General features: G+C 39.4%; 2 protein-coding genes across 5 annotated transcripts; one reads left to right on the top strand and one right to left on the bottom strand.

Annotated features, from left to right (window-relative positions):
• Positions 1-5,518: 5,518 nt before the first annotated feature.
• Positions 5,519-11,332, bottom strand: LOC143031736 (uncharacterized). 4 transcript variants are annotated; one of them, XM_076195962.1, is made up of 2 exons: positions 11,103-11,332; positions 5,519-7,806 (listed from the first exon to the last, which is right to left on the bottom strand). In XM_076195962.1, the coding sequence occupies exon 2, from the start codon at positions 7,640-7,642 to the stop codon at positions 6,692-6,694; it is 951 nt and encodes a 316-aa protein (XP_076052077.1). In that variant the 5' UTR covers positions 7,643-7,806; positions 11,103-11,332; the 3' UTR covers positions 5,519-6,691. The 4 variants fall into 4 exon arrangements, with proteins under 4 accessions (XP_076052077.1, XP_076052074.1, XP_076052075.1 ...); XM_076195959.1 differs by lacking the exon at positions 11,103-11,332 and adding an exon at positions 9,445-11,057; XM_076195960.1 differs by lacking the exon at positions 11,103-11,332 and adding an exon at positions 9,505-11,057.
• Positions 11,333-13,061: 1,729 nt separating this feature from the next.
• On the top strand, positions 13,062-17,424 carry LOC143030760 (uncharacterized). The gene is made up of 3 exons (XM_076193968.1): positions 13,062-13,311; positions 13,538-13,736; positions 15,170-17,424. The coding sequence occupies exon 3, from the start codon at positions 15,342-15,344 to the stop codon at positions 16,722-16,724; it is 1,383 nt and encodes a 460-aa protein (XP_076050083.1). The 5' UTR covers positions 13,062-13,311; positions 13,538-13,736; positions 15,170-15,341; the 3' UTR covers positions 16,725-17,424.
• Positions 17,425-18,435: the final 1,011 nt, after the last annotated feature.

The raw sequence follows: 18,435 nt of genomic DNA, 5'->3' as shown, positions 1-18,435 counted from the left end.
GTGACACAGAAACACTGCTTCCCTCCTATATGTTAGTGACACAGAAGCAGTCCCACACTACAGCACACAGCTCGGCGGTGCAGTGGTACCGTTCGCAACTGCTAGTCCACTGGTCCGAGTTCGTTTCCGGTCCAAGAGTGAAATAATTTCAGCATCGCTGGACTCCAACTTTCGTGGGCAAGGAGTTGTGTGTGTGTGTGTGTGTGTAAGCTAACAGCATGTCTCCATAGATCTGGCATATATGAGCTCTAAGGTCTCATCTGGAGGGTTAATAGTTGCCGATCACGAGTCCAACACGTGGTCCAAGACCATGGTTGATCCCAACAAAGACAGTTGTCCAAAGTGTCTTCCCAGCGGAGTTTACACGAGGTCCCAAGAAATGTTGCCAGCCATTGTGGAGCTGAAATGTTCAGTTAGTGAAACTCAAGGAAACAATCAAGTCAGTTCCGAATCTGCGAAGCCATTAGAAATATTTCATGCTCATTTTGGTATAGCTTATTATTTTTATGTTATTATTCTAATTAAGGTTGTCAGTCAAAACTCTCACTGATAACCTTAACTCTTATTGATTGCTGAAAGCTTTCACGTATTCTATAAACTTTGTTCCCTAAATACTAAAATGTCTCTCTCTCTCTCTCTATCATAAGATCCTGCTTCTACAGTTTTTGTCAGGATGCAAGATGCGTCTTTTAAGGCAAAAATTAACCTGCGTCTACTACAGCCATATTACCGAATGTGGGGTTTGACACACAATGCCGAACGACTGTTGGCGAATGGTTCCCTGGGTCATGGGTGACCCGTGGTGAGCAGTACCCACCGGACTAGAAGAGTGATACTTTTGTCTTGACTTAACAGGTAATTTAAGAGTGACTCTTACCGCCCCCCACTCCAATAGTCCCCAAAGTGCACAACAGGGCAATGGTGACGGACTCGGCCGCAGCCTCCTGATGTACTATTTATTTATTATTATTGTCATTATCATTATCATTATTATTATCGTTATTATTATTATTATTATTATTATTATTATTATTATTATTATTATTATTATTATTATTATTATTATTATTATTATTATTATTATTCATCTAGGTACCAGTATCTGCAGATTTCGAGGCCTTTTACCTCTTCTTCAGCTGGGTGGGAATAGTCAATATTCTTATAATTTGAGTTTATGTTCATAAGTTGAATAACCTTACTGAATGTAGCTTGTGATCTATTGTCCGTACAGATGTGACCAGTCCGTTGTTATCATCATTACTATTAATATAAATACATATACCAATGGCTATTTCCCCGTTACAGGGGAGGCAGCCAAATAACAAAGACATAAAATCCACTCCTACCCATTCCATCACCACATACTCCACTCCTATTCACTCCCTCCTCCCTCCCTATTATCTTGACTTCTCATTATTATTATATTTTTATTGGGGCATCACCGCCGCCATGTAAACAAAACGTGGTCGATCAATATTGCCGTCGGTGTCGTCGTTGACACGATATCGTTCCGATAACCAAACAGAATGATTGGTTTCCTCCTACAAAAACACATTTCAAAAAAATTAAGTCGGCAAGGAAACTATATCTTTATCATACACACACACACACACACGGTGGCGCGGTTGGTAGAGCACTGGATTGGGAGGTACGGTGGTGCTCGCAGTACCTGGTTCGAATCCTGCCCAGGGCCGAAATTGTTTCGGTATCGCTGTGCTTCGGGTCGTTACTCTGACTCTCGTGGGCGGGGAGTTGGGTGTGTGTGTGTGTGTGTGTGTGTGTGTGTGTGTGTGTGTGTGTGTGTGAAAGGTCATAGCATTACCCATAGATCGGTCATACGAGCTCTGAGCTCTCTTCCGGGAGGGAAATAGCTGTCGATCACGAGTCCAACACGTGATCCAAAGACCAAGTTGAATACACACACACACACACACACACACACACGCATATATATATATATATATATATTGTATATATATATATATATATATATATATATACATATATATGACAACCTACATCGTCCTCGATAGGCATCATTTCGTTTTTACAGTGATATATAATATAAGATTTCATTCGTCATTTTGGGTGTTGTTCTCTATTGTTTTCTTCTTTCTCAAACTCACTATCCCACTTAAATTTTTGTCATTTTTCTCTACTATAATTTATTCTCCTTTTAATTTTTCTCTGGCCTAATTCTTATATATATTATATATATATATATATATATATATATATGTATATATTTATATATTATATACATATTTATATTTATATACATATATATATATATATATATATATATATATATATATATATATATATATCAGATAATTTTTATGACCATCGCGCAAGGAGTCGAACCTGCGCTGTACATGACTACCGCCTTAGACCGCTCCACCAGCTGATACTTAAAATCGTACGAACTCAGAACACTTACTGGTTCTCGAGATTTTAAGTATCAGTTGGTCGAGCGGTCTAAGGTGGTAGTCATGGCGGGCCTCTTGTCGTCATGTACAGCGCAGGTTCGAATCCTTGCGCGATGGTCATAAAAATTATCTGATTAATGTCGCTGTCCACTAGCGAATTCCTCGTATGGTTACAATGACGAAGCGTGAAAAGGATTCGATCCGGTCCTTACCCCTCCCACGAGTGTACTTGGTCGTACGGTAAAAATGAGAATAGGGTTGCAGGTAGTGACCTTCTCAATCTCGAGAACCAGTAAGTGTTCTGAGTTCGTACGATTTTAAGTATCAGTTGGTCGAGCGGTCTAAGGCGGTAGTCATGGCGGGCCTCTTGTCGTCATGTACAGCGCAGGTTCGAATCCTTGCGCGATGGTCATAAAAATTATCTGATTAATGTCGCTGTCCACTAGCGAATTCCTCGTATATATATATATATATATATATATATATATATATATATATATATATATATATATATATATATATGTGTGTGTGTGTGTGTGTGTGTGTGTATGTATATAACTTTAGGGTATTTTAGGTTAGGTGACTTAAGGTATGATAATTCTAACTTACGTCGAAGCTAGTTTTACGTTGGTCCGTAGGAATGAATGTGACGTAACTCGAGGACTCCATGTATATATATATATATATCATATACATATATAAATATGTATATACCAGCTGCAAGGAGAGGAGGACAAGAAGGGGAAGAGCAGTTGCCAGATTGCCAAGTGTCAGTTCTCTTTTTATTAAAAATGGAAAGGAAAGACAGCTATAGTTTTTAGAGATCTCTAGCTTGGTCCAGGGATTGAGATCTTGTCCCTGCACTTCATAATGGAGGTGGTGTTGAATCTGAAGATAAGATGTTCTCTTCATACAGTAGAGGAGCAATGATATGTACCTGCAAGTGGTGGTTTTCCAAAATAAAAATCAGAATCATCTCCCTGCGGACCACCTTCACAATCTGACAACACCCTCACCTCCCTCTGGAGGTGCAGTCCTGACAGGCTGACACTTGTTCCCCTGTATTCATAGCTTCGATCTGAATCGACTACCTCCTCGTCGGTTTCCTCCACGTACTTTCGTCCTTCATACTTACATTAACCGTGTCTTCCTCGCCCCTCTCGGAGTCCTTAATTCACTCGTAGTAGTAGCTCGTCCCCTTGTTCCTCGTCTTGTTGTCTCTTGGAGTCATCATACGTGTGGCTGCGTGGTTGTGGTTGTAGATTGGTGTACCCGTACACTCGTAGCCGTATCTTGAACTAAGTCCTGTAGTTTGATGCACTCTTCCCGTTTCTTCGGAGGCGTGGGTTCGAATCCCATCGCTGCCACCACTTTAACCTCCGTCTCTCCGTAACTATTAGTTTACTTCTGTTTACTGTTCCCTTCTGTGGTTTTGCATTTCTTCCTTCACTTTCAACTTTCTTTTCATCACTGTCTTAAGTATGTCTTTCGCCATATATTTCTGTGGGAAGTAGTTTCTTTATGGGGTGAATTAACCCATTCAACTCCGATGACAAGATGTCTTGTCATTTGGTCAAATAAAACAAAAAATCATAAAACACCAAAATGTTTGATCAAACACCAGAAAAATATGACGTCAGTCCTCGCTTCGCTCGCAGCGAAGCGAGGACTGACGTCATATTTTTGTGGTGTTTGATCAAACATTTTGGTGTTTTATGATTTTTTGTTTTATTTGACCAAATAACAAGACATCTTGTCATCGGAGTTGAATGGGTTAAACGGAGGTAATTTTCTTTTCTTCCGGAATAATATTACACTTGGCTTGTCAATTTACGAGGGAATCCCAACTGGGATCCTCAATTTACTTCTTACTCCACCTGTGCACCGACGTCACGACATTCTTAGTCCAATGATCTTTATTGTTGCAACTATGTGCCTCCCCTAAAGGCGTGACTCTACTCCCATGAACCAATAAAATTTTCTCCTCCAACCTTTCTCCAATCAGACTGTTACAACGTCTTAATACTGCTTACTCAATCATTCACGATATCGATGCATGAATGGTTTAGTTAACATACTGTCACAGCATTAAAATCTGGTCCCTAGCAGTTGTTTATAAACTTTGGACGAGGAGCGAGATTATACAACTCCTTTGTGGCTATTGTTTACCAAACTCATAAAAATTAAATTCTTGACACCTACCCCTCCACCTACCTAGTCTACCTTTATCTACCAGCTTCTTACATCTCCAGAGTGGGACTAAAATTCCATCAGCTTCAACAGTGTTTCCTCTATGTTTTCATTTAAGGAGAGCTGACAACTGGTGACTGCTCATCCTCTCCTACTACTATAGGCTGGTGACATAGTCCCACAATAATACATCAGTCCAAAGTTTTTTCACAGAGAAATTCACAAGAAGGCCAGACAACCATTGCCAGGAATTATGAGGCCGTAGATTTCCAATTAGTGATACTCAAAGGAACCATTATCATTCTTTGCATAACCATTGGCAGTACTTATTCCTGTAGCATTCTAGAGATCACCAATTTCCTCTAAAAGTTCCTTTGAATAACCAGTTGACATTAGCCATAACAGATAAAGATGATGACATACTTGAATGGATTAATTACATTAGTTTTTTTCTCTTTTGGGGAATGGTGGGCTTTCCTTCTGATCAATGAGCCCCATACATCTCAACATCTTTCATTTTATTCCTGCAAACTTTTCTACATCACCTCCTTGCCTACCTAGTCTCTTCCATATTTGCTATCTCATGGCATCATCAGTTACACATGTGATCCACTTGATATCCCCCTTTCTGGCAACTTCTCATGCCTGATTTCACTTCTGTTCCTTTATTAGCTCTCCAATATTTTCTATTACTGTCTCTTCTCTTACACAGGTCCTCTTCCAGTTTTCAATGTTTTCACAATTCCTCTCTCCATTGCTCTTTGTACCTTCCTTACGTTAGTCACTGCCATGCCAAATTCCAAATTTCACACTCATAGATCATAACTTTTTCTATGTTTACTTGTTTCCAAACGATTGCAATACCACATTTTGTTTCAAATAATAACCACTTTTGCTTATCGAGTTTTTAATTATTTTCACAATTTGTCACATGATTTGATCTTAATGTCTAACAACCTCTCAATTTAGTGCAAATTATGAGCATGCTGATAACCTTGCATGTACAACTGCACTATACCCAGCTATAATGAAGAACATTGTCTTTTCCTTGCACCACTGAGTCAGTGTTCTTGATTAGCTCAACTCCATCTTATCCAAGATCCTTATACATCAATATTAGCTCAAGGAATGTGCATACTGTGTAGTCTAAAATGGTAAAAGGAATATATTTATTTAATTTCACTTCATAATCCAGAGAACTAATTAAGATGAGATTTTCCATATAATGCACAAGTGCAACTACAGTACTATTTTCTTTTTAAACATGAGTTACAATAATGTTGACTATTTCTAACGGAAGGCCATTACATTATTACTGTGTTATGAAAAGAAACTCCATATGCAAACATCCACATCAACAAAAACTTAATGAAAATTATATGTTTTTTTTTTTTTATTCACAACATAGCAACTATTAATAACAAGGTTTACAAAATAATTTTCTTAAATCAGACAAAACTGAAGACATGCCCAAGTGCCACTCATCTGTAGTTGCATTATGCCCACGACCTATCATAAAAATCTTCTTCCAAAGACCCATCAACTCTATCCCTTCTACCCAGCAGTAAACATCTTGCACATGATGCACAAGTGGTGGAATTATTCATGGTATAATTGTGCCAAATTTAAACTTATGGTTTCACTAGCATTTGTTACTTTTCTCAGTTTTTTGCCAGACGCTTGAGAGTTGTGCTTGGTTGAGTACCATTTACTGAGAGTATACCATGTGTGTGTGTTGCATTGCCTCCAACCAGAGCAATGTGGCTAGGAACAGGTATGACCATCCATGAGAGGATGTAGAGCTACCTCATCCTTTTATTAATTTGTTTATATAACCCTTGTAAAAGAGATGAACATTCTTGATTTCCTCATAAGGGGCATTTTGCCAGTATTTGTAACCACTGTTGACAAGGGTCTGAGTGATGTGGTTCAGTTTATCTACCATAGCCCTTCATGAAGAGGAATGTGATAAGGTTTGCCCAATGTAGGCCTCCATTTCATAAGTCTTGGCATTCACTCTCCCCAGTGAGGCTAATTTATGATTGACATTCCTTCAACAAAATTAATCATTTCTAGCCCATTTCCTTGTCTAAGTCATGTTCCTCCACTTTAATTTCAATTTCCAAACTTTTTCCCAAAAGATTATCATTTGAACAATTACTGCCTTGTGTTGACTTCAAAATTTGAAAATCTTCAGCCCTTTCCCCTTTAATCAAAGATGATTTTGAATGGCCTGCCTGGGAAGAAGTTTTGTCTTCACCATGTTGCCTCATGTGTTTCTTCAAAGTTCCTTGATGTGCAAATGCTGCGACACAGATCTTGCATTTGTACGGTCGTTCGCCTGTGTGTATGCGAAGGTGTCTGTGCAGAGAACACGGTAAAGAAAAAGATGAATCGCATGATCCACATTTATAAGGCTTTTCGCCTGTATGCGTTCGAAAATGTCTTTTCAGGTATTCGGATTTAGAAAAAGACGATTCACAAACTGAGCATTTGTGAGGCTTTTCGCCTGTGTGCCTTTGTAGATGCGCTTTCAAGTTTCCGGGCTGCGAAAAAGATGAACTACACACTGAACACTTGAACGGTTTTTCACCGGTGTGCGTAAGAAGATGCCGTCTTAGAGAATGAGCTGACGAAAAAGAAAAATTACATTGCGAACATTTGTGAACCTTTTCACCCGTGTGCAGCTGAAGGTGTGCATACAGGCCTCCGTAGTACGAAAAAGACGAGTCACAATGTAAACACTTGTACGGCTTTTCGCCTGTGTGCGTCCGAAGGTGCGCTTTTAGATTTCCAGATTCTGAGAAGGAGGCCGCACAAAAGGAGCATTTAAATGGCTTCTCGCCTGTGTGAGTGCGAAGGTGTCTTTTCAGCGAGCCAGATACCGAAAATGAAGAATTGCATAATGAACACTTATGAGGTCTGTCTTTTTTAAATGTACAGTGATGACCCTCAAGAGCAGAGGCAGAAGAAAAGTCAGATTTACAAAGTGTACACTTGTAATTTTGACATATACTGGTCATTTTGTCTCAATTTCTATTCACTTAAACGAAAACACTTATTATGTCAGTCTGAAGGACTGACCTTTGATATCTTGAACTCTCTGCCTTTTCATCATTTCATATTTGTATGATTTTCTTTTTGTGTAATCACAAGTAGTTTCTTGTCAACTTCATACCTGCAAATTCTGAAATTGTGAGAATGACTTTATTAAAATCACCACAGACTATGAAATTATTATATGTAATATCATATAAAACAAGTCTACAGAAAAACAACACTATCATTTCTACCTGACACTATGATATATTCATCTATCTATATACCAAAGCCTTTTTCTATCTTATAAAGGAGGTAACCAAGTTAAAAGGCATGTACCTACCCCTACCCATTCCACTCCCTTCATAATGAGCTAATTTCTAATCTGACCAATATTTCACTTGTCATATTTAGGGGAAATAATATAAATACTGGCAAAACATCATTGGATTCATCTAGTTTCTCTCGCTATTATATAACTGAATCTATATATTGCAATAATAGAGTTAAATGGGATAACAGCAGCAGAAGTACAGTAACCAAATACATTGCAAAACATTGAGAAAGAACCCATGAATGTGGAAGCCTTATTTTAAACAATTTATTTCATCCGATATATTTATAATCTTTACTGCATGATCTCTTGATACAAAAAATCATCACATCTAAGGAAATCATGAACAATAATGAGGATCCTACATTAAAAATAAATTACAAACCTTTACCATTAAAATATCATCAGATACAACTAAAAATACACTAAGCTCACTGTTAACTAATGAATTGAGTTACCTAGACTATTTTAAGCAAATGAGCCTCATTTATTCACTCCCATTTCATTTATTTTCATTGGTTCAAACCTAATATGTGGTTGTTTAAAACCCTGAACAAGTATGGAGTATTTTGCAAGCACAGGTCTACTAAATTCACTACACACACGGTATTTATAACATACAAATGATAAAAAAAGAAGTGGGGCGAGGGAAAGGACCAAACAAAGTTAGCAATAGATCAGGGGATGAAGTGGTGTGTCATAAAAAATAAATGAATAAATAAATAAAGGAAGAAATAACAAAAAGACTGGAATTAGCAAACATAAATAGTGACACACTGACATTAATTTCACAAATTGATGCCCCTATCCTTCTATATTTCTTAACATTCTTCATTTCTTATATATATTAAACTTTTGCTATGTTTCTGGGGATCTATCTGTCATAACTATAATTCTATTCATGGTTTTAGCTCGAGCTCTATCACCTTGGCTATTACAGGAGTTGTCATATCTCTGGAAAACCTGAACTTCTTGCTTAAAACATCAAGGCCACTATTATTATACCAGCAGGCTGACTTTTTCAATTTGTTCCCGTGACCTCACAACACCCATCCATTCCAAACCAAAATGACCTTTCTGTCAGTTTGATCTAATCCTTTTAATGACCTGAATAATATGTCCATTAATAAAATATATTTTGGATTACTTTTACTCTCTGCAAAGGTGGGTGTTTTTCATTTATGACGTTCTAAATTGTCCTCATGACCCCGTCACCCAGTGACACCCACTATGAAATATTTCTAGAGCACCTTCACATACCTTTAAAGTTTAAACTGTAGGAAATACAAAAGTATTTCGTGTTTATGAATCCGCACTTTTTCGAACTCTAGTATGGTCTATGCTTTCAAAAGCGACTAATGCGTATCTACTACGTCCGACAAATAAAACACATATTACATTTGGCGATTTGCTGCGGCTCGAAAATTACGGGAACGGAAAAAAGAAACTTACAATTGTTTCGAGAAGAGTCCAAGAAAATTATAACAGATCGTGACAAATTGTACGGCTTACTTTCCTGTGAACGAGACCCATGTATACATTGTCAGGAAGTTCACATTGTTTACATCACGTGTGTCAGTGTAATTACACATATACAGAAGGTAGCTTGGTTAGTTCAGTCGTCTATGATGTTTACATTCGCGAAATGAGTCACTGCCCAAAAGTGGCGCCAAAAGCAAATTGGAGAAAGCATGTCATTTGTATTTGCCCAATTATAATATACAGGATGCACCCTCTTGTATGATGCCATAATTAAGATAATACTTAGATATGTTTAAATAAAATGGGTCTTGATCATTTTAGTGCGTTCCAACTGAACCCTCAGGTGTCTTGTACCAGCCATGAATTTTCGAGGTGAGATTCGGGGGCTGTAAATCTGTTAGATGAAGACCATCTACTGTCCCACGACTCCATATGGTGCTTCATGGGACTGAACTTCCACCTGGTAGTGACTGAGACTGACAACATATTCAGTTACTATCAAATATTCCTCCCACTACCCAACAATGACTTCATTCTTACCACTAACGACTAAAAACCCGCTGGCGATGATGCAAGGCAGTGTGGGAAAGATATAGTGATCTCTAGAAAATCTAAGTCCCAACGCACTTGGCAGGCATTGTAGGACCATTGTTCACCTAGGCTGAGACTATGAAAACAGGATGTCAACGTTTGTTCCTATCATACACATCACCTTTGCATCTTTTCTTTTTTTAGGAATCCCATCTCGACCTGTAATCAAAGATTTTCACCAGTGAGTATGTCATAAATTGTACTAAGTCACCAAAGGACAAAACCTGCCAGACCAAGCGCTCTCGGGACAAAATCCACTGGAGCAAACCCCTTTAACTCTAGATATCCTCAACGTGAACCCCACTTTACTTTGACTAAGGGTGAGTTTTTTTTTCAAGAATAGATTTGGTATGGCAAGTGTGATAGGTTAGGTTATGTTGCGTGTGTTCGATTATGTTGGATGAGTTAGATCATGTTGGATGGTTTAGATTGGGTTTGGTAAATTTGATCAGATCAATATTATGTAACAGTTTGTGAAGTTTACCTCATCAATACCCACTCTTACATGTACCCCCTGGGGAAACAACTGAAAGGGGGTTTTGGGTTGAGGTGTATTCCAATAGGATTTGGCCTCAATGGGTTATTTCCCAAGGAGATTTTGTCCTGTATTTCTTAATAAACAAATAGGACTATGACGAACATATGTAAGGGACTAACGATGAGCACCTCACATCAGGATGTCAGAGAAAATTATCTCTTTGCCACCCAACCCTGCTAACATCCTTCCATTTATAAGGTGCAGGGTTGACACTCGGTGTTTTGACTAGGCCAAAGGCCTCCCTTGGTCAATATCTGTATTTCCTCCACCTTTAAGCAATATCATAACTGGCAACTGGTGTCTGCCCATCTTTCTGTACTACTTTCAGGTGTTGACATAAAACCAGCCCCACACAAACGCAATGCAGGAATCGGTCATAAACAGATGTAGATAGAAATTTGAAACTTATGAAAATATTGAAAACAGAAATGTAGCACCTGACAGTTTCAGTGGTACAGGGTGATGACGCATGATAGTAATTATAATAATGCATACATACATATACCAACGTGTTTTTTTTTCGCCATTCAAGGGAGGTAGTCAAAGGCATAAATCCACTCCCACCCACGTTATCCACACGTATTCCACTCCCATTCATTAACTCTTTTCTTAGCTCCTCGTGGATGATGGGTCATCCCTGCATCTCGCCCAATGCCCTGGGTCAGAAGCAATGTAGCAAGGCACAGCACACCCACAGCAAGGCCGCTTCATTTAATTGGTGACCTCCTCTCTCTGTCCTGTTATGCAGAAAAAGAGAAAACATGGGTAAATATCTTGGGGCTGCATCAAAATATCATTCAACCTCTCACCCATCGCCTACCCACTCCCATGCACCACAGCATCATCCATACACAACCAACGTTTCTCAACCTTTTTACCCTTGTGTAACCTTTAAAATAAAATGCATGTCTCAAGGAACCCCTGCTCGAAAAAATATATATATACCATACCTTTCTCATTTTATTATCATAGTAATGATAGGTTAGATAGGATTATGTCTATATTACATTATTACAATAACCAAGAATTTGTCGTGCGTGTGTTTAATTATATCCCGTATATGAAATTAAATAAAAAATCAAAAGTGCTTTAGCATATCTCACTTGTTCTCGTGGAACCCTTAGTGACCTTTTGTGGAATCTAATTAGGGTTCCGGGGAAGCCTGGTTGAGAAACGTTGCTAAGATGTGCGCGCCTACATGTTTTACAACTGGTGTAAATAAAGAAAAAATGTGCGCACACAAGGTTTTCAAATTATATTAAAATCCATTCAGTAAAGGAGTTCCACCCAAACATCAACTCAAAAAATATGGTAACTTGCCAGCCGTCAAACCAATATATATATATATATATATATAAATATATAGATATATATCTATATATAGATATATATATATATATATATATTCTGACTCTAGCGTATTTGCTTAAATGATCAAATGGTGACTTGCACGGGTGCGCACATACTGTACTTTTCGGAGAAGGCAAAGTTTACACACAAGCATATTTCTGCGCACACAGCAAAAAATGACAGGGAGCATTGCCACTCACCCCCATCTTCTGTCTTCTCCCTTCCTTCCTCAACAGACATTCCCCTCTTTCCCAGTGTCCCTTTTACCCCATCCATCCATTTCATCCTTGGTCAACCCCTCATGTTCACTCCTTCCACCTCTGCCTTCCACACCTCTTTTACCATTAGCAGGGCGACCTCCCCAAGTATCCCCCATCCCCCCACGGACCTAATTCTGCCTTACTTAACCTCCCCCTCCCCCAATAATCTTGTACTGTATTCAAACGCTGAAAAGAGTTATAGATAATGGCGGAAACAGTTTACAGTGTAAAAAAGGAAAAACAAAAATCTGACGTCTTTTGCATTTTCCTCCTGAGTTTGGACTCCGAAGAAAAGAAAATACAGAATGGTATGGTCTCTTGAAATCAGTGTACATTAGCATTCAACAGAAATTGCTAGTAAGAAAGCCTACGAATATATATATATATATATATATATATATAATATATATATATATAAATATATATATACATATATATGGGGGTGTATACATATACACACACATGAATGAGCTCTGAGCTCTCTTCCGAGAGGGAAATAGCTGTCGATCACGTCCAACACGTGATCAAAGAACATGGTGATTCACATATATGTGTGTAATGTACTCGGATCACGTGTTGTGCTCGTGATTGACAGCTCCCGAATAAAAGTTCCGAGTCTACAACCATATGCCCTGATTTATAGGTTATGCTGTGACCTTGCATATGCACACAACTTCTTGCCTACTAGAGGTGGAGTGCCGACTCGCAGTGCAGCGATGTTGGCGTGTTCAGTCCTGGGCGAGACTCGAACTAGGTAAAAAATGGCACCACTGCACCGTTGAGCCATGCGTGTGTTTGCGCGTGTGTATCCACAAAGTACTAAAATATGTAGTCACTGACATTTTGCGGTATCCATTGTAATGCATTAAAAAGGTAAAGCCTATTTGGCTTTTCTCGTTTCTCTCAAACGCAGATACAAAGGAATAAGATTGGTTTCTATAAAAATTTAATTAGCGAAATAATTATGATATTATTTCAGAAATCGCTAATGTCGGAACGAGGCTGCAAGTAGCAAACTGTGCACCGATGTAATGTAAACAAATATGGCTTCTCAGGCTATTCGTCATTTCCTGTCGGAACTTTGGAAATCGCTGAAAAGTATGTTAAAGCATTTTCAGCCATGATAAATGTTTAGACGCACAATTTATTGTTTCGTAGATTCTTGATACAATATATATCATTGTTGAACAAAGTTGGTATAGTGACTCAATAAAGTACATACACAAATTATGTGTTCCAGTTTTGTGACAATTTATTTGTTTGTTTATAAATATTGCGAAGATGGCACATCTTCATTATATTCTTGTAATATATTTTTTTCTAGCCTGCTGTGCATATGGTTCGAATTAAGCCGTGATTTCCATCGTGAGCCTGTTGTTTGTGATCCGCCGTCTTCTCAGATCGATCTTTAGACACTGTTGGAAACTAAAGTTGTCACGGAAAGTGAACGAATGAAGTTAAAGTGTGCCAAAAACACATAAGTAAACAAAGGAAAAAATATTTGTTCCCGTGAATTCATACTGGTATGGTATATCCACCATTTTAGTGTATTTTAGACTGCATTTTGACCATTTTCACCCAATGGCAATTATTTGTAGCATGTGACATTGACTTCTAGTTTAAAAATAACATGCTATACTAAGTTCTGTCCTGATGTACATTCTTAACATAACCGTAAGAATTGATCTAACATGAAAGGCAGAGCCCCCTTAAAATCTGTTTTTGCATAACCTAACCTCGATTTTCATTTTGTATAATTTTAGATTGGTCAACTATTTTCACTCATGTTAATATTTAGTTCCTTCCATTTGCAAAAAAGATTATGCTATAGTGTAGTCAATCCAAATCCATGAATCTACCCTCCACTGAGGTGGGAGGAACCTTTTCAAACTCCTATTGCCAAGCACAAATTGACAATTATTATGAGTGAATGTGTTTGAGATGAGGTGCCTCAGAAGTATGATAGGGATTATAAAGCTGGATAGAGTGAGAAACAAGGAGGTGAGGAGGAGAACGGGGTGGAAAGGGAGCTGGGAGATAGGGTTGATTACAGGGATGGTTTGGAAGGCAGAGGTGGAAGGAGTGAGATGAGGTGCATGAGAAGTATGATAGTTATTACGAGGCTGGATAGAGTGAGAAACTAGGAGGTGAGAAGGAGAGCGGGGGTGGAAAGGGAATTAGGAGATAAGGTTGATGAAAGATTACTGGGATGGTTTGGACACATGGAAAGTATGAGTGAAGCAAGATTAGTAATAGGTGTGGAAGGTAGAGGTGGAAGGAGTGAACATGAGGGGGCGACCTAGGATGAGATGGATGGATGGGGTAAAAGGGGCATTGAGAAAGAGGGGAATGTCTATTGAGGAAGGAGGGGAGAAGACAGGAGATAGAGGTGAATGGAGAATGGTTGTTTATGGATGTTGCTGTGATGCATGAGGGGGATTGGGTGGTGGGTGAGGGAATATGTGTGAAAAATAAATTGACATAGCCTGATGGGATTTTTCCCCTTCGTCTCCTTTTCTGCATAAGGGGATGGAGATGGGCTGTCCCCAATTTAAGGAAGTGGCCTCACAGTGAATGTGTTGTGTCTTGCAACACTGCTGACCCAGGGCAGTGGGCAAGATGCAAGGATGACCCATCATCCAGGAGGTGCCAAGATAAGAGGGAGGGAAGGGGTTGGATGGGAGTGAAGTATGTTGGGGATGGAATGGGTGGGGATGCCTTTTTTTTTTTTTTTTTAACATTGTATGGGGAAAAGCCTTTGGTATATGTATGTATTGCTCTCAAAAATCCCCCTTCTTAGCCAACCCTTGCATGATGGACCATCTTTTTCATTGTTGATTTTTTATGCATCTACTGTAGTAGCATCAGTAACCTACTGGCCATAATAATTGTTGGATTTATGTAGTATTGTCATGCTTAATTGCATTTTTTTAAAAAAGCCTTTCAATCTTTCCAGAACTTGGTAAAGGAGACATGAAACAATGACTATCCGTGAAAAAAAACCCGTAGGAAAGTACTGGGACATTATGCCTGTGCAGACAGCTGAAGGTGTAAAAGGTCATTCTAGAGCACAGGTATAAGAATAAATAATCAAATTTAAATCAGTGTAAAGGTACAAGTAAAACAAAATGGCCTGCAGGTGTGAGAAGGAAGACTGTTCCATTTGTGAATCTTCTGCTTCTACTCTTGAAGGTCATCATTCAACACTGAAAGGAGATAAATCTTACAAATGTTCATTATGCGATTCTTCATTTTCTTCGGCCACTTCCCTAAAAAAGCACATTCGTGTTCACACGGGCGAAAAACCTTACCGGTGCTCCTTGTGTGATTCCTCTTTTACTGAATCGGGAAATTTGAAAAAACACATTCGCATCCACACAGGCGAAAAGCCGTACAAATGTTGTTTTTGCGAATCTTCCTTTTCCCGAGCTGACTCTCTGAAAAAGCACAGTATGGTGCATTCAGGTGAACGACATACAGGCGAAAAGCCTTTTAAATGTTCAGTGTGCGGTCATTCTTTTTCTTTATCTGGTCATCTAAAGCGGCACCTTCGCACGCATACAGGCGAAAGGCCTTACAAATGTTCGCTTTGTCACGCTTCGTTTACTCGAACCGATTCTCTGAAATTGCATCTTCAGAAACACACTCATGATAAACCGTACAAATGTTCAGTCTGTGGTTCGTCATTTTACCAATCTTACGACCTTAAAGTACACAATCGTTTACACACAGGCGAGAAGCCGTACAAATGTTCATACAGTGAGCCGTCATTAAGTAGACCTGAAGACCTTAATCTGGACAACCAAGGAAAAGCTGATGAGAAATCTCACAAATGTACACTCTGTGAATCTTCTTTCAGTAAGCCTAAGGACCTCAAACTGCACATTCAAGCCCACACGGGTGAAAAGCCTTTCAAATGTTCACTGTGCGAGTCTTCCTTTTCCCGAGCTCAGTATCTGAGAAAACACATTCGGATACATACGGGCGAAAAGCCGTACAAATGTTCGTATTGTGATTTTTCTTTCTCGGATCCTGGAAAACTCAAAATGCATCTTCGTACGCACACTGGCGAAAAGCCTCACAAATGTTCGATTTGTGGGTCGTCCTTTGCTCGTCCAGGCGATCTCAAAGTGCACGTCCGCACACACACGGGAGAAAAGCCCTACCGGTGCTCAGTTTGCGATTCGTCTTTTACTTCGTCGGGTTCTTTACAGCGGCACCTTCAGACACATACGGGTGAAAAACCTTACGAGTGTAAAGTCTGCGGCTTAACATTCGCAGGAAATTTGAAGAGGCATATGAAAAAACATAATAAGAATAAAGCTAAAAATGTGGAGGATTTTTCTCCTGAGGAAGGCCATTCTAAAGCGTCTTCTATAGAAGAGAACACAGCTGATGAAACTCAGAGTGTGATGTCCTCCCAAGACAATGTTTTTTCAGGAAATAACATCATACTGGAAGTTGATATTAAAGTAGAGGATAATAATATAAAGGAGGAGGAGGATAAATGAATTTAGTTTTTTTGCTTTTAGAATACATTGTAAATAGCAGATAGCAGGACAAGAAGTTTTAATTTGTTGGAATCAATCATCTCATTAAATTTTTTTTGTTTTTTTATTGTAATTGTTACCTTGGGGTTTACTTAAATGGAAACAATCAACCCCACAGTAGCTAGTAATGTTCCTTGGGCCCTCTCATAACCCTCTTGGAAGAAACTTTGGATTTATCTGCATTAGCGTGAGGACGTACTTTGATGTTTCAAGCTGACAGAAGGAGGAAGGGAACAACCACCATTTAGCTCTGTATGGCTGTAGTTTCGGAGGTTATGGTGTTATGGACTTGAAGACGGGTGGTAGGGAGGCAATTCTCTCCATCGATTAAGAGGGTCATCATAAGCAGACACTCATCTTTAGCTTAATATGAATGAATGCCTCAGCCTGTGTGTTGACAGCTTTTTCTCCTGAAGTTTAATAAGAGCTTCAGCTTGTATAAAGATTAATCTCTGCTGAAGTTTATTATTATTGTTGTTTTGGGGGGAATCTGAATGTGTAATAGTGGCTTTTCAACAGATGGGAATAAATAAGAAGCTTGGCATGAAAAATAGTGAAAAAGTAACCTATTTCTCCTATGTGAAAATAGTGGTGCATATATTTAGACAAAATCATTCTAAAAAAAATTGTGGGATTGTAGAAATGTCATTCCATTTTCAAATATATAATAGGAATTTGTACATTCCTACATATAATATTGCCTATTACTATCCTGAATAAAGTACCAGAACTATTGATGAATGCCAGGCTGCTGTACAAACCACAACAACCACGTGACGTGGAGCACACGTTGTCGCCCACAAGACTAGACCAGACGCTCCCATGACAGGGCGACCCCTACGCTGGTGATTCGAATGAAGACCATGGACCAGTCTTCCGTTGCTACCGCTCCAACTCTTCCAGCAGCCACTGGGCGACATTAAACTAAGCGCAGCATACGTCGAGATGCTGTCCATCGATCGCCTCCTACCCACAGCCGACAGAACTATTAGGATCATCGACATGCTCCGTCAGATGTGACTCCTGCGCCTCCTAGCGCCCGTCCGATCTGCCCTTGCCAACATCAAAAACGAAATAATCACCGCAGCAGCAGTACCAGCCCACATGCACCAACAGAAACGACAGTGGACCACCTTCGGGAGTTGCCACGATTCCTGGAGCTTCGTCCTTGCAGACGTCGGGACGCCTCTCCTCGGTGCCGAGTTCCCCCCATTCATTACAGGTTAGTGGTCAACATTATCAACAGCCTGGTCTGCGCAACAGCTCCAGCCTCGACTACCCTCCAAACCGCACCGCCATCGACGCTAGACGTCTCACGTCAACGCTCACCGAAGCCATTTAAAGCAACCTCATAAGGTCTCCAACAGAGATGGCTCATCTCGACTCCACTGCAAACCGCATTGTAATCAACCATGGCTACCACCATTGACGCTAGACTTTCCTAAGCCTAACGTTCATCGATCCATCTGGGGCAACCTCAACATCATGTCTCCAGCAGAGATGGCCAGTGGCCATCCTCTCGCATGCGGAATTCCCTCTTAAGCCATTCAACTCCGATGACAAGATGTCTTGTCATTTGGTCAAATAAAAAAAAAAAATCATAAACCACCAAAATGTTTGATCAAACACCAGAAAAATATGACGTCAATCCTCGCTTCGCTGCGAGCGAAGC

The sequence above is a fragment of the Oratosquilla oratoria genome, chromosome 12, assembly GCF_046742065.1.
Source record: "Oratosquilla oratoria isolate Oo_2021 chromosome 12, ASM4674206v1, whole genome shotgun sequence".
In the NCBI taxonomy this organism is placed as follows: domain Eukaryota; kingdom Metazoa; phylum Arthropoda; class Malacostraca; order Stomatopoda; family Squillidae; genus Oratosquilla; species Oratosquilla oratoria.
Note: the sequence above shows the minus strand (reverse complement) of the source record. Positions and strands in the feature narration are given on the sequence as shown.

What these genes read in the sequence shown, in the direction of transcription:
- LOC143031736 (XM_076195962.1), bottom strand. Translation starts at nt 7,642, where the DNA reads ATGACCAGTATATGTCAAAATTACAAGTGTACACTTTGTAAATCTGAC.
- LOC143030760 (XM_076193968.1), top strand. Translation starts at nt 15,342, where the DNA reads ATGGCCTGCAGGTGTGAGAAGGAAGACTGTTCCATTTGTGAATCTTCT.